The sequence below is a fragment of the Thunnus thynnus genome, chromosome 11 (genome assembly GCF_963924715.1).
Source record: "Thunnus thynnus chromosome 11, fThuThy2.1, whole genome shotgun sequence".
Taxonomy (NCBI): domain Eukaryota; kingdom Metazoa; phylum Chordata; class Actinopteri; order Scombriformes; family Scombridae; genus Thunnus; species Thunnus thynnus.
The window spans coordinates 13,378,843-13,395,068 of record NC_089527.1 but is presented as its reverse complement, the minus strand read 5'-3'; the positions used below and the strand labels follow the sequence as shown (position 1 = coordinate 13,395,068).

The window sequence follows — 16,226 nt, the reverse complement described above, 5'->3', positions numbered from 1 at the left end:
TGGCTAACAACACCCTTCATCAAAATCACCTTTGTTTTGGCTTTTAAAAATCCATATTTGTGTAACCCTCTTACTCACCCATGCTGCCCTCATTCACAGACACATGAGAGGTCCTTTTTCAATTATTTGTGAGGCAAAGACGGGGCTTTCTCGGAAATATTGGACTCTTTACTTGAATTTATGTCAAACCCTACCATTAATTCCTCATTTGTCTGTTTGGAGGATTAACACACCCTCTAGAGCTCCACCTTCTCTACTCTTTTTATTCAATTTGGACGCAGTAGCAGGACAGCTGGACTGAACTGATGTGGTGTTGACCTGACCTGATAATGTCTAAGCCAGACTGCGCTGCTGCCTGCGGCCCAGTCTGAAAGTGCTATTGAACTGACTGATTGCTGTGCTAACCATGTGTGCTTGGTCATGGGTTTGTTTGCAGCATTTTGTGTGTGCTAAGTGTGAGAAACCCTTCCTTGGACACCGTCACTACGAGCGCAAGGGCCTGGCCTACTGTGAAACACACTACAACCAGGTAACACTCGACAGTATTATCGGAGTATTTGCGTTGAACATGGAAACATTGAAACATGAAATCTCTCCTCCTCTCGATCCATTTGTTGTCTCTCAAGTACCAAAATCAAGAATAGCAACCAGATGTGACTGCATCTGACTTCAGGGAGGCTAAATTATGAAGTGATGATGAAATGATTAAAAAGGATTGGTCATGTGGGAAAGTTCGACATATCTGAAATTAGAGAGTTGACTGCAAAAAAGACCATGCATTTACAAGCTAACTTCCAATTAGAGAAGTCATTTTTCAGTCTGTTGGACCGCACATGAACACACCATTTTGGCCAATTTTTCAGTCAGTCCTCACTTTGAATCACAACAACTTGAATGATAAAGTAAGCAGAAGAAGAAAGAAATTAATGAAGTAGGTATGGGAAAGACTTGGCGTGATATTCCATTTGTTCCCAAGACATTTTTTGAACTAGTTTAGTCATCATTACTTTTCTTAAGGAAAAGTTTTCTTATCTCAGTATCACACTAAAGAGTTTTGCTGTTAATTGTATTATTTCTTGAAGTTTTTACTGGAGTCTTAACTCTCAATCTGAACCATCTTGGATCAGAAAGACCAACATCAGTCACTGTAATGACTCCACCTAGTGTTTTTTTTTCAACACAACACTTCTGCTTTTAGGGATGCCCTTGTAGCCCGTGCTTGTTTGCATGGCATCTGAACACAGAGTGTTCAGTGTGAACCGTGAAAACGACTGCCGTTGCTGCATTGTGTTACATGATTTCATAACTCATAAGATGTGACAGCGCGTTGCTAACCCTCTCTGTTTCTCTTCCCTCGTCACGCTCAGCTGTTTGGAGATGTTTGCTACCACTGCAATCGTGTTATCGAGGGAGATGGTGAGATAACTTGTTCTGATTGAAAATATATATGAATGTTATAATTATTAATGGACGGAGGTGGTCATATGTCGTTCGTTGTGCAGCTCTGTTAGCATCAATCCTCATCAGTGCCCTTTTAACTTGCTTTTCTTTTATATGATGTTGACTGTAGCTTTCTTGTAAAGGCCACCCTTTGAAAATTAGATTCTGAATTCAAGAATAAACCCTTTAACTCATGTGATGGTGATCTGGGACAGTTTCTCATGTGACTTTGTGGTGTGTTTCTTCTTTTTTTTTTTTTTCAGTGGTGTCTGCCCTCAACAAGGCTTGGTGTGTCAACTGTTTTGCCTGCTCTACTTGCAACACCAAGCTCACCCTCAAGTAAGTAACACGAGTCTAAGAGATACACTTTTACATAAATGCTGTCACTGTGGAGTGGGATCAATCCTCATATTTAAACCCAAACAAATTCAGTATTAATTCACATGTGAATTGGCCAATCTCTCTCTCTCTCTGTTTACTTTGTAGTTTTTCTCTTTCACAACTATGCTTCATCTTGGACTATTTGCATATCTGCTGTGAGCTGCCTGATTTTCAGTCCTGTTTATTCCTGATTTTCTCACCTTTCTCTAATAACCTTGTGTCTCTGTGGACTTTTTTCTCCACCTCTCCTCCCTTTTATCCTCCCTCCTTTTGTCCTCTTGTTTGCTTCTCTTGCTCCCCTTTTTCCTTCCCTTGCCCTATCTCTAACTCTCACTTCTCCTCCTCCTTCCTCTGCTCTTTCCCATCTTGTTGTTCTCATTCTTCCCTCTTTTCTCGCCTCCTCTATATCTTTCTCTTCCCCCTCCAACTGCGTTTCCTCTTCTCTTCCCCCTCTTACAATCCTCTCCCCTTCCTCTCGTTCCTCCCTGCTCCGTCAGGGATAAGTTTGTGGAAGTGGATTTGAAGCCGGTGTGTAAGCACTGCTATGAACGCCTGCCGGACGACATGAAACGCCGGCTGGCCAAGCGTGAACGCGACTCAAAAGACAAGAAGAAGAAAACATTGATACCCATGTGTCTGTGATCTTGTCTTTCTCCTTTCTCCACACTTCCACTCTTCTTCCTTTGGTCAGTTTCCACCTTTCTTCCTGTCTGTTCCTTAACTTTCTCTGTTTCATCGTCATCATATTTCAAACACTTTTTATCCCTCTTACTATTATTATGATGAAAGCAGAGATTTAGGTAAACACATCTGAGTGACCTAACACTGGAAGTGTTTCAGTACATGAACACTTCTCAGCCAGAAACACAAGTAGAGATTAGGCTGGTACTTTGGTAACCTCTGCTATGCAAACAGGAAAATCAGATCAGTCACATGCTGAAGGGACGGCTTTGTTTCTCGGGTCTCTCGATCTGTCTGGGCGTAAGGGGTAAAGCCTTAATCGCTTCCGGCAGCTTTCTGGCCTCAGCTGTGGAAGTGCCCAGGTCCCACCGGGTTTGACACGTGCCCTTCTCCTGCCAGCGATTATCTGCTTTGGGAGGGAATGCCGCCCAGGAGCAGCTGAGGGGAAAAGGTTTACAGAGCTGACCAGTGTTAGTGGAATTAAAGGCATTTGATACAGAAAACAACTATAAAGAACACATAAACCACATTGTACCTTCAAGGCTTCACAATCCTCAAAATCTGTTATTTTAAACGTAGAAAATGTTTAGAATATTTTTTTTCAGCTTGTGGATCTACATAATACACATACTGATAGACAATAATGGGATATGTGTGTTAGATTGTTTTCTTTCAAGTAAGTGCCGTAGTTCATTAAAAAATATAAGATCATCTATGGACAATATTAAGAAATACTAGTCTGGTGGTTAAGATGCATATTATATAACTGTAATGTCCCTGATTTGATTCTGGCAGAGGACCTTTGTAACATATCATCTCCTCTCTCGCTTCCCATGTTTCCTGTACTTGTCTGCAGTCAGTGAAGGATAACAGGTTAAGGAGTTATATAACTAACTAACTAGAACAAAAACAAACTTAGGAGCAAAAACATAACCCTAATCCAAGTATAATACAATTAATGTTGCACTACAAGGCCTTTTGTATAGGTTGAAAAATGGCCAACTTGAGCAGGAGCACTGAAGTTGTACTTAATTATGTAATATAAAATGCAGTTACTGAAAAATAATCTTTAAGTTATCTAAAAAGAGGTAATTTCTCAGAAACTCTAAAATAAACAAAAAACATGCTACTCAGTATTTTTTCCAGTGGAGCTACAAACCAGAATGTCACCAAACCATTTTTCATGGTGATAAACCAATTATTGATACAAACAGATTAATAAGTGACACGAGACATAACTTAGACAGACCGCAACACCTAATTTACTGTCCATGTCTCCTCCACAGGAACAAGTTTGTGGAGTTTGACATGAAGCCAGTGTGTAAGAAGTGCTATGAGAAATTCCCGCTGGAGCTGAAGAAGAGGCTGAAGAAGCTGTCTGAAACCGTCGCACGGAAGTAAACACACAGATGCATAGCAGGAGGGAGGGAGAGGTAGACGAGACCCTAAGGTGGCCCCATGCAAGGGAGAAGTCACATCTTCACAATTGACAATCGTGTTTAAGATAGCATTTTCTGTGTTTCATGTCAGGTGGTGTGTTAAATTTAGGATCGGTTATTTCAGTGGAACTCTCCACTTTTTGTTCTTTCAGTTACAGCAGCAAAGTGTCGAAGGTCATTTCATGAGCCTGAAACTGACAGATGGGTCGACAGACTGTCAGTCACTAGGTTTAACTTTAACCTGTTCAGTGCCTTTTGGCTCAAATACTGCACTGTACTGTATATATGTTCACATGCTTGCCTTATTTCACTGCTATATATATATATACATATATATATATAAATATATATATATAAAACCCAAAAACACATGATGATGGTCGGTATTTCATGATTATGTACAGTATAAACTTAGAAACATGGGAATAATAAAACCTCTGTTGACAGGTTCAACTGTTGCCAACTTCTGTTTGACTAATGTTACTGACTATAATAATAGAGTAAAACCCAAAGAAAGTTGAGAAAAAAATGCAGTTTGTTTATATAATATCTCTAATATTTACTGTTTTCCACCTATATGTATTATTTCATGTATTATAAATGCTTATTTTCTTTAATATTATGCAAAATGAGTTTGTGTTTAGCTCTATATAAAGTTTTCAGATATTTTTTTTTTGCATCAGCGGTTTTTTGACGTACTGTATCCTCCTCAAAGCTTCAGTAATGGATTCAACCATAGCTGAAGTTTGTTGGATTATAGTTGGATTATAGTGTTATGTGCTATGTATTGTATATGTGGAGCGATATCTATGCAAACTGGCATTTACGCAGAGTTACCAGTTTATTAGGTTCACTTGTACAATCTAATATAACCTAATAGAACAGCCCTGAAATAAATCCCAAGTTTATAATGTTCAGTTTTTGTTTTGTCCTCTCTTATAGTAAATACTTACAAGCAAATGAATATAAGAAGCACCTTTAAAAATACAGCAATCCTGTACAACACCACCACTAACTACTGTACATACAGCCTCAGAAATGACCATAGAGTAGACTCAACACCTCTTACACCATGTCAACAAATACTGAACATAATAAGCTTCACGGTGACAGGATTTATTGCGGGGCAACTGGTAACTCTTGTGTGTTACAACTTGATGGCTTGTGGCCTGTGCAGAGACCGGATGCGGGAGCAATGTTAGATGTTAGAACATGAGTCTCTGCTGTTTGTAATCCAAGGAAAGTGATCCTCTTAGTGAGGTATACAGACTTCCTCAGGGCTCAGACCCTCTTAGGAAAGAAAGCCAACTGTTGAATGGTAAAAAAATAATAATTTCCATTCAAAAAATGTTTTTCGCTTGAGCAGTATTTTACCATAGAAAGCTTGTCTTTTACATAATAGTTAAATAGAAAGACACATTCCACAGTTTCACAGAAACATAAAGCCTATGTTTCTGTTCTGAATTTCACTACTTATGCCACTTTTGTCATATGTCATGTAGAGGTACAACTTTCTGCTGGACTGTTGTGAAGCAGAACTTCAGCGTCACTAAAAATAGTCCGGTAGAAAGCTTTATTTGATATCTTACAACTGGGGTGACTGAGGTGACTCTACACAGATATACACAGATATGTATTTTATCATCACATTGCTTGTCAAAATACAATATTTATTCATGTAAACACACCAAAGTGCATGTTTTGGACTTGAATGGAGAGTTATTGTTCATTATATCAAAGATAATGCTGTCAACTCACCTGAATAAACATGTACAGTATGTCAATGCTACCTGTGTGGATGTAGTATTGTTTTTGGTTTATAGTTTCTTGCACACATGACATCATCAGCATGTATAGGAGTCATAGGGGGCATTTGATTAAATCCAAAGGTAGGACAGAATACCTAGATTTAATACACATTATCAGTATTTCCAAATGGTTTTCTTGCAGCTTTGACTCGATTGGCCTACTTGAAAGTAACGTATTCAGAGTTACATGAGTTAAAAGGCCATTCCTTGGCAAACTAACATGGGTTAAATAAGTATTCTGGTAACACTACACCTCCCCTGATAACACTGATACAGGGGTAATCTCTGCATTTATATTTATTAACACGCTGTCACAGTCCTTGTAAAAAGTTGTTTAAATTAACCCTGATGAAGGCAACATGCACGGCTTTATTAAAGAAAAAAAATCAAAGTATTGCAAGTATTGCTTGTTTTTCATCTTTTTTCTTATATTCTCAATTAATACCATCACTAGTATTTGTTTAGTGTAATATGGAAGAATTATATTAGTATAAATGGAAGGTTGTTGTTTTTTTTAAAACTTTTTATTTAACACATTTCATACATGCATGTACTTTATTCCCCATGATACAAACTAATTTAATCATATAATATAAATAAAACAAGACGAAGAACATACCACAACGTAAGCATTATATATAAATCCAATGTCAATAATTTTAAGTGAGAAGAAAAAAATAATCATCATAATAAAAAAAAGTAATAAAATAATAAAATAAATAATAATACATTAAAAGGTAGATGAAAAAAGTAGTCCTATGTAGTAGTCCCCCTAACTTGGCATAATAATACTTTGAAAACATAACGTACTTTCCACAGAGCAAAGACGACATAACTTTGTCTCTGGCTCAGCCAACCCACATGGTAACTCTAGATTTGCTCTTGCGGGATTTGTACACGGTGCTCCTTCATTTTGCGCGTTGTTTGTCATTGTACAAAACAGCAATGTCTAATGATGTGACAACGCTGAGGTTAAGGTCTTGTAGGGTTTAGGCACAAAAAAAAACATTCGGCAAGGGAAATACAATGTTTTGGGTTAAAATGCTCACTCTCGCGAGAACCTTCTCGAATCTAGAGTTACCATCTAGACCATACGACCAATAAAAGTGCGTCAGTGTGCGTCAAACTGAATGCTCAGCTCTCATTGGACAGCGAGCTGGATTCAAGTAAGCGCACGAACCACGTGACCCCTCTGCCATTTGACGTTAATGAGACTGCGCAATAATATCATCATGGGGAGTTAACGCTCACGGAATGACTATTATGTCAGCTTTTTATATTTTGTGAATTGTCGTATTATATGAACCACAGTCAACCGCTTTAGCAGTACTTTGTTTTGTTTTTTTCGGGGAGCCATGCGGCGGAGTAAGACTGAAGTGGACCGGTACGTTTCCTCCGTACAGAGCTCCTCTCCCTCCCTCAAAGAGGTAAGTTCAACCGGCGGCTAACGTTAGCGTGCTGCTGCCATCGTTTCACACCAACCCGGCGTGAGGAGACAGGCCTGGACACCACGATCAAACGGGCATTAATGGCAGTTATTTTTTTTGAACCGATGTTAATTTGGTTAGTTTTATGTTATGTGTAATATCTGTTAACTGCCGCGGGCTTATCCTAAGGCTAGCGGCGCTAACCGACACGATGACGCTTCGTCATGTCCTCCCCTTCACGCTCGGAAAACGCGCGGCATGGGCTTGTTAGAGCAGCCGAGCTAGTTAGCTATCCCACAAACAGCTCATGACTACTTGTAACGCCACAGCTAGCAACTACCAACTACTACTACAGCCGGGACGGGTTCACAATTTTCCACGCCTTTCTTAAAACAATAGTCAGGAGCCCAAATGAACGTTGAAGCCGGTTTTTCGTGCTGTAATCACCCCTCCTGTCCATGCTGACTATTAGAAGATCCCTTCATAATGTTCTTAAAGGTTAAGTAATAGGGACCAGAATCCATCTATCAGTGCTAAAATGTATTTAAAAGTTTATCTGAAGCTACTATGAAGTCGATAGCTTTCAACGTTAGTCTTATTTCCAGACTTTTTTGAGGATTATTATGTTGTATTTATAAGCACATTGAGAGCCACTAAATCGGAGTCAAAGTCCTTTTATGTGTGAACATACTTGGCCAATAAAGATGTTTCTTATTGTGCTTCATAGTGCCAAAGTCCCTCTTTTTGTTTATATACTTCCACCGCAGCTCAACAGGGAAACTTTTGAGGAAACACAAATAGGGAATTTGATGCTAAACAGGCTGTAAATGTGGCAGATATCCACTTGATATGATTAACTCGGACTGCTGAAGCCTCATATAAGCTTCAGATAAACTTTTAACCACATTTTTGCACAAAATCTGTGTGGACACACTGTGGATTTTGGCCCTCATCACTTACATTGAAAGTGCATTTGAAGGGCATCTTTTAATAGCCAATATGAAAGAGAGGAACAATTACAGCCAGTGAAACCTCTTTTCAATGTTTCATTTGGTCACCTGACTGTTGTTTTAAGACAGACTTGAAAAATTGTGAACCTATCCTTTAACACATTTGGAACAAAATGCTTCCAAAGGATGAGCCGTTTACACACCCCAAACCTTATTCAGAAATCTGATGGTATTTATTTAAGTTGCTGACTTGGATAACTGTAACTATATGGTTTGTGCATCACATGTTGAATTAAGCATTTAATGAATCTAAACGTATATAATAAATATAAACGTTAACTTGACATTATTAGAAGGATGGCAATGGATCGCACACTACTACCAAAGTAGCTGCATAGCATAGATGTAGGAGTCCAGGTGTGTTGGTGGCTTCATACTACCAAGAAGTACCCACATTATCTTCAATAAAATCAAGTCACCTTGGATGGTAAACTTACAATGCCAGATTTTCCATAATTCATTTATCGATCTTCCACTTGAAATTACTCGTGTCTTATTGTTTTAACGTCCAAAAGTAACTTATTCCAGTTCGTGACATGTCTGAACCTGAAGGAACAGGTGTCCATGTTGTTATTGAACCTCTGGAAGTACAAGCAGGCAACACTGACCTTGTTCTGGTGGGCATGAGTCCTTTCACCACTACGAAAGACTGACTTGTTTTGAGAACTCTGTAGTTTAAGGGTTTTCCCCAGACCTTCAAACCATGCTGAGATTAAGCAGTCTGACTCAAAACAAGAGAATTGCCCACAGACCCTTCTAATGCCATGCTGTCTCCACTCAGACTTTGAGGTGCCATCAGGGTGTTTTTTGCTCCATTTTGTGGATAGAGAGAGCAACACTAGGGCATAGGTGGAGTTTCTCCCTCTTTTGCCAATTAACTGTCATCTGTAATAGTGAAAACAGCTGGTCCACACCAAGATGAATTCACTAATCTTCAATATTGATGTTTTCTTTCCACAGAAGCCAGTCAAAGGATTTTTATTTGCAAAGCTGTACTTTGAAGCAAAAGAGTATGAACTTGCAAAAAGGTAAGCACATGAGCTTCCCTGTGGTTGACTGAATGTTATTGCCTCTCCAGAGAAATTATACTCACAGTACCCTCGCATAACAATCTGTTTTATTCTCGTAGACATGTATCAGAGTATCTCAAAGTCCAAGAGAGAGATCCCAAAGCACACAAATTCCTTGGACAGCTCTATGAGAGAGAGGGAGACATCGACAAGGCAGTAGGATGTTACAAGGTACGAGGAACATGACTCTTGGGGGGAAAAATATGCAAAACAAAGAGATTCTTCCTGGAAGAGTGTATTGCATGGTGTGGCTGGGCCTTTTTCAGGATTGGTGTCTGGTTCCTCTTGTCCATTTATGAAAGTGATCTGTGTGTGTGTGTGGGTGAATAAGAGGCGTTCAGATTGAAAAGTGCTGTGTAACTGCAGTCCATTTTCCATTTAAAGTGGTCAAATCAGGATGGGGATACCCCTAATTAATGCCCAGATAGTGTATCATATGAGTGTTTTCTCAGTTTTCCTTCCCTTGTTTAATCTCTACATTTATAAACAGTGAGTGACTCTGTGTTTTGTTCTCTTGGTGCTGAACTCCAGCAAATAGGATCTAAAATGAAATGAAGTGCAAACATTAAGCTTTAGAATCATGAAACTGATTGATGAAACGATGAAAAACTTTAACCACTCCAACCAGTGTCTTTATTTAAATCAAAAAGTAACGTTTAATGTGGTTAAATCAGGAACAAAAAGCAGGTGAAGCAGTTGGCATTTATCTAATAGTGATTCTTACAGTGTCTTTTATCCATATGAGTGAAATAGTGTTGGATCAATGTGATCATATCAGCTTTAGCAGCCTGTTCCTCATTTGATGGCTCACTGTTGACATACTTAACTGTGATTGACACAGCTGATTCAGAAGTATGACTGACTAAGAGTGTATTTAATAATCACCACACCCTCTGAACTATATTCCACTGTTCCCAGCACTTTCACATTTTACGCTGCTGAGCATAACGTGAACCTAAATAGCTTTTGCGCTTGGAGACAACCACATAGTCTCTGTGCCCGAGACCTGCCACTTCAAGCTTGTTGTTGGACGATTTAAATAGGGCCTAAGGTTTCTGTTTTGGTTTCTGTTTGGAACAGACTTCAATTATCTGTAGACCCAACCAAACAGGTATTTGAGGCTGGAATTAATACCTGCTTAGGGAGGGGAAATTACACTCATATTCTCTGAATGTAGTTTATTTTACTGAACAGGAAGTGCTTTAAACGCAATCCATGAATTGTGTATGCTTTCCATTCCTGTGGACCATTTTTTAATGTAGGGTCAATTCATTTTAGCACAATATGAAACACTTCAAATTTGGTTTGAGATCCAGTGAGAACCAATTTGTAGTGTATTGCATGCATTGAAAATGGCGAGAAGTGTAATGATTAATGTTATTTAGTTGGTTTGGTCCTTAAATAAGATTCTAAGTTTCCTTCATACAACTAGTAATTGGAAGCACATGTGCCAAGCTGGGCATTGTTGGTAATTATAATATAATTATAGGTTAAGTTGTTTTACCACAACTCATTGCACTACAGTTGGGCACAGAAGCTATCAAAAGGCCCCATTGTGCTGTTAAGTGTGTGTGTGTGTGTGTGTGATTAGTCCACCGTCACATTTTTATCCTCTGTAATCAAAAAGTAGAGAGATTAAACATTTAATAGAGCACATGGTGCACATTATTCTATTTCTTTGGCAAAGGAAGTGAAAGAGAAAATGAAATTGTGATAAAATCCCATTGAAATCATGTAAATTTTATTAACACTGTTTAAAATTTTGTGATTTTTATCATGTTCATTGATCATTCAAAAATTTGACTGCTGCCTCCTCCTCTAATATGTGACTTCACTGAGGTATAAATGAAGTAACCAACTTAAATGGTCTTTCTTTCCTCCCTCTCTCACATTTTGGTTATTGTATTCTGGAGGAGTCTTGCTTTTTGGATAGATCTGATATATACAGGCTTCTATAAAAGCTGATGCCAGTATGTCTGCACTTTTGTGTGTATGTAGCGATCAGTGGACTTGAACCCGGCCCAGAGGGATCTGGTGCTGAAGGTGGCTGAGTTACTGGTCAGTAAGGAGGAATGTGACAGCAGAGCTGAGTTTTGGGTGGAGAAGGCTGCCAAGCTGCTGCCGGGGAACCCCGCAGTCTTTAACCTGAAGGTGAGGCTCCTTTTCTTCTGAATTAGCAAGACCTCTGTTTACACTGCATCTGTCAACTTGTAATATCACTCTTTACATTCATATTTTACCAACTGCTGCTTATTTTCCAGCCTACTATATTCCCCTCTCTGTCTTCATAGTCTTCATTTCATGTTTTTATGAACAGGATCCCATACTGACTCTTTTTGGTTTACCTGTTTCCCTCTATGCAGGAGCGTCTGTTGAATCGTCAAGGTCAACAGGGTTGGAACCGACTCTTTGACCTCCTTCAGGCCGAGCTTGCAGCACGGCCAGCTGACGCACATGTGAACGTGAAGCTGGTTCAGCTGTTCTGTCAGGACAGTCGGCTGGATGAGGCTGTTAAGCATTGCCTGGCCGCTGAGAGAAAGGGCATGCTTCGCAACAGTCTGGACTGGTACACTGTGGTGGTGCACACACTGCAGGTCAGCATGGACTCTAATGTAAAAGGGCAGTTATGCATGGTCGGACTAGTGTGCATTTTTGAAAAGTTGTATGGTGTTGGCTTGTATTTCATACCGTTAAAAATCTGCATTTTAAATTCACAATAATACTAAAAAAAATGGATGACTTTTGTTTCAGGAGTATCTGGCTCAGCCAAGTATTGCCAGCAATGAGAAGATGTGTCGGCGTCTCCAGAGAGAGTTGCTATTGGCTCACTGCAACCTGCTGAGAATCACACTGTCTGGGAGTGACGTGCAGCCCAGCATTGATGCCCTCAGAAGGTAAGTGTTTGTTTAGGTTAATATAGTGTTTGTATATACAAATCATCTATGTTTACAGTATGTAGCCATGAAACCAAATGTAATGTTAGATTCCACTCAGAACTAAATTTCTTTATATATTTACGTTATGTGCTATGTTTATGCCTGTAGAAGATGTACAAAATTCTAGGACTGCAACGTATGATTATTTTCATTATTGATTAATCTGCAGTCTATTTTCTACAACACCCATGTTTATGCAGTTTATACAAATATGTGTGTGTGTGTGTGTGTGTGTGTGTGTAGTTTTGACCAAGCTATGCAGACAGTGAGCAGCGTTGCAGGCCGCCACACAGACGAACTTTGTGAGGTGTTTGTGGAGATGCGCGGTCACCTCTATTTGCATGCTGCTGCATTATTGTTGAAGCTGCCTCAGGATCGGCAGAAGACCTGGAGGGACGTCATTGACCTGGCTGCACTATGCTACCTGCTGGCATACCAGGTACTGACACACCGACACAAATATGCTCAGTATATGTCCAGTCCTATCATTACATGGACAACTAATTCATTTGTTGAGCAATTCTGTGGTATGGATACAGATAAGAAAGCTAACTCCTGCCTTATAGGATAAGTTTTACTGTCTTAATAGTTTAATTTACTTAGTTTCCATACACAGACCGCATTAGGGAGCTGCGGCCAGGAACATTTGAATGTAGACGGGTTTCTGGATGCAGTTTGTTCTCTTTTTCCTTCCACCAGGTCCCCAGACCAAAGAATAAAGTGACCAAAAGAGACCAGTCAGCGCCACAGCTACTGGAGCTGCTGGCAAGCGACCGACTGAGTCAAGCCGGCCACATGCTGCTCAATCTGAGCACCGATGCATCCACCTTGATCAGAGAGGTCTGTCCATGCATTCTGAATCAGTTTAGTTAGAAGTTGTAGCACTTTGAGCCTGGAATGAAAAAAGGTTTATTGTGTGTGATTAATCGATTTGATTAATCTAGTATAATACATGGAACTTAGATTTTCTGCTACAAATGAAAATATTTTATCACTGTAATGAACATGATAGATGCACTTCTACTTTGTCTTGCTAACAGTAATTTTCTGCACCATATCCATCACATGTTGACAGCACTAATAAACTGATGTTTAATTACTTTAAAGTTTAGAAAGTGACACATTTGTATGTTCTGTGTGTTTGCATACATAGGTGGTTGAGGCGTTTGGGAACCGTAGCGGTCAGAACTCTCTGCTCGATCTCCTGTTTGGACAGCAGGCCTCTACTGGATCTTCCTTTATTGCCAATGATGACATTCGTTCCATTAACGCACTGACTCCACAGATCTCTCAGCTGGCTGAGTGGGACGCAGGTACAAAACTAGAGATGCACTAATATGGAATTTAAAGGCTGATCATTATAACTGTTTATTGTAACTGATAATATTAAGTTTAGGAATGCAGAAATGTAAAAAGGACAATGAAGACAATTTTTTTTAGATTGACAAGTTTATTTTATTATTCATGTATTTCTTTATTCCAAATTTGTTTGTAAAAACCTTTTTGTTTAGTTTTTGAATATGTAAACTAATTGGCACTTGACTTGATTTAACTTCAGAGTGAGCAAATGCCAACAAAACAAATCTAACTAGAAAGGAAACAAATACATCCTGACAAAAGAAACCAAATTACAATAACTGACTTCCCTAACTAACATAAACATTAATTCTATTTTTTAACAAGCACATTGTAAGCACTCCTATATTTTAATAACTTGGTGCTTCCTCTGTAGGCTCCATCCTGCTGCATGGTGGTGACTTGCAGCATCTGAGCTGGCTGGGGCTGCAGTGGACACTTCTGGCACAGAGACCAGCCCTGCGGGATTGGCTACAGCAACTCTTTCCAAGGCTTACCCTGGAAACCTCCAAACTGGACACGAATGCACCAGAGTCAATCTGCCTGCTGGATTTGGAGGTGGGTGGCATTGCGTGTGGGTTGTTATGTTGGGTTCACGCAACAAGAGAATGAAAAGAGAAGAAAAGGAAAGTTATTTAAAGTATGAAAACACAAAAAAATGCAAGATGAAATTATACATCTAAATTGAAGATATTAATATATATGCAACAGATACATTAGAGAAAATATGCATAATATAGATTGTGAACAGACATGATGAAGACTTTTCAGTAGTTGATACATAATTATGTAAGTTGATAAATGCAAAATTCCCCTGAAATGGATTTTTGAAAGGGAAATACCGGGTGTGTGATTGACTTCACTGAGTAGTACTTTCAGTAATCTTTCACTTTCACTTGCACAGGGGAGGCACTCTTGCAACTCATTACTGATTTTTGGTTCTGAAATCTTTTTCTGCTTTTTGTTTGAAAACGTAAAGGCCTCTGACTTTCCTCTCGTTTACTCCATCCAGGTGTTTATATGTGGTGTGGTGTTCTGTAGCCATTGTCAGCTCCAGGAGACGGCGAAGATCAGCAGCGGAATAAACCAGCAGCAGCAACAGCAGCTCTACGAGCCTCGCTGCCTCCCCCTCCCTCTCCTCCGCCTCTTGACCACCGACAGACAGAGGGAGTGGTGGGACGCCATCTACAGCCTCATTCACCAGCGAGCTGCGTGAGTGTCAGAACCGGCCAGAATATGATACTCGGAAGACAGTCATGACTACGTTTACGTGCACAAAGTATTCCGGTCTTCGCCCTTATTCCGAAAATGACAATATTCCTACTAAGCTGTTTACATGGCTAATGAAAATAAATATTCCACTAATATTCCCTTTTACATGCAGCCGTGCATACTCCGTTTATCACATCACAATATGGAAAAGTGAAACAGCTGGAACCCTCATTTAATCGTTCAACCACCTTGAAAAAGTTTGGGCTGCGATATTTGCGCATATCCAAAAACCTGTTGTTATCCAAGTCTTTTAAAATGTTTATAAGTAGGTGTGTTTCTTCTTCTGACCAGAAATGTAGGTTTTCCTTTTGGGCATGCATCTCTACCCCAGCCTTGCAAACTGTTGGCTATTTAGTTTGTTTACAACGCACAGAGCTGACTGTAAACAGGCTGTGTGTCGCAAACTGTGGTAAAAAACCCCAATTGACACGCATATTCCGAATGTGCTGTATACACACTCAAAGAATGCTCCTAAAACTCAAATAATATCGGCATATCCCACATGTCTTAATCGGAAAATGCTACATTCAGAATAAAGTCTAATTCAGAATATCCAAACGTAATATGCTGTTTACATGACCCATATCAAATTCGGAATATTATTATACATTATCTATACTATTTGGAATAATTGTGGAATATTAGTGTGCATGTAATCGTAGTCAATGAGGAACGCTGAGCCAAATTAGGGTTACACCACACTATAGATTTGCAAAAATATAAGCTGTCAGGCTGTCTCTTATAGTCTCTAATCAAAGTTATTGAAAGTTATACTCACTCTTGTCCTAATATTTCCCCCCACAAACATGTCAATATGTCAGTAATTGTAAACAGTTTTAAATCTCATCGCATGAAAATAGAAAGCAAGAATGAACATTTTCTCACTTTTTAAACTTGTTGACAACAGTATTAAACTCACATTGAAAATCCTGTGTAGTCATGTAAGGACAGTTCAGTTGAGCAGGTTTGGGCACAAACATAAAATTTCCACAGCTGGGTGCTTGCCATTCTGCCCGCTTCATTGTTTGTCCTCAGTTTAGTGACATGAAAAGACCAAAACAAGCGTGACTGTTGTATGTGTATCTAATATTCAGTGTGTTTGTTGTGTGTCTCCTTGTAGTCCTGGCATGTCAGCAAAATTGCGAATGATTGTGCAACATGGACTGAACACTCTGAGGGCTGGAGAGAAACATGGACTCCAACCAGCATTGGCTATCCACTGGGCTCAATGTCTCAGCCAAACGGTACACACGCGCACACACACACACAAACACACACACACACTGTTCTCTGCAAGCTCAGCGAGTAGCCAGCTAGAAAAACAAGTGTTTGCCAACCTTAGGGTCAGGACCTCATATGTGGGGTTACTTGACATGCAGATGAAGTTGCAGGAAATTTCTGATCCA

At 39.5% G+C, this 16,226-nt stretch overlaps 2 protein-coding genes across 9 annotated transcripts in view; both read left to right on the top strand.

The window, feature by feature from the left end:
• Positions 1-5,730, top strand: part of LOC137192495 (LIM and senescent cell antigen-like-containing domain protein 1) — a 32,745-nt gene extending 27,015 nt beyond the window's left edge. For 4 of the 7 annotated variants that reach the window (XM_067603245.1, XM_067603246.1, XM_067603244.1 and 1 more), the window contains exons 7-11: positions 437-529; positions 1,368-1,416; positions 1,704-1,779; positions 2,319-2,507; positions 3,789-5,730. In XM_067603245.1, the coding sequence (XP_067459346.1) occupies positions 437-529; positions 1,368-1,416; positions 1,704-1,779; positions 2,319-2,463 (363 nt within the window). In that variant the 3' untranslated portion in view covers positions 2,464-2,507; positions 3,789-5,730. Of the gene's footprint in view, positions 1-436; positions 530-1,367; positions 1,417-1,703; positions 1,780-2,318; positions 2,509-3,788 lie in introns of those variants that run through there. The other 3 variants (XM_067603242.1, XM_067603243.1, XM_067603241.1) reach the window with 3 other exon arrangements.
• A 1,209-nt stretch (positions 5,731-6,939) lies between these two features.
• ranbp2 (RAN binding protein 2) overlaps positions 6,940-16,226 on the top strand; it is a 30,628-nt gene continuing 21,341 nt past the window's right edge. For both annotated transcript variants that reach the window (XM_067603238.1, XM_067603237.1), the window contains exons 1-12: positions 6,940-7,176; positions 9,147-9,214; positions 9,316-9,427; positions 11,255-11,407; positions 11,620-11,850; positions 12,008-12,150; positions 12,436-12,631; positions 12,892-13,032; positions 13,346-13,505; positions 13,925-14,106; positions 14,561-14,760; positions 15,941-16,064. In XM_067603238.1, coding sequence (XP_067459339.1) covers positions 7,105-7,176; positions 9,147-9,214; positions 9,316-9,427; positions 11,255-11,407; positions 11,620-11,850; positions 12,008-12,150; positions 12,436-12,631; positions 12,892-13,032; positions 13,346-13,505; positions 13,925-14,106; positions 14,561-14,760; positions 15,941-16,064 — 1,782 coding nt within the window. In that variant the 5' untranslated portion in view covers positions 6,940-7,104. The remainder of the gene's footprint in view (positions 7,177-9,146; positions 9,215-9,315; positions 9,428-11,254; positions 11,408-11,619; positions 11,851-12,007; positions 12,151-12,435; positions 12,632-12,891; positions 13,033-13,345; positions 13,506-13,924; positions 14,107-14,560; positions 14,761-15,940; positions 16,065-16,226) is intronic.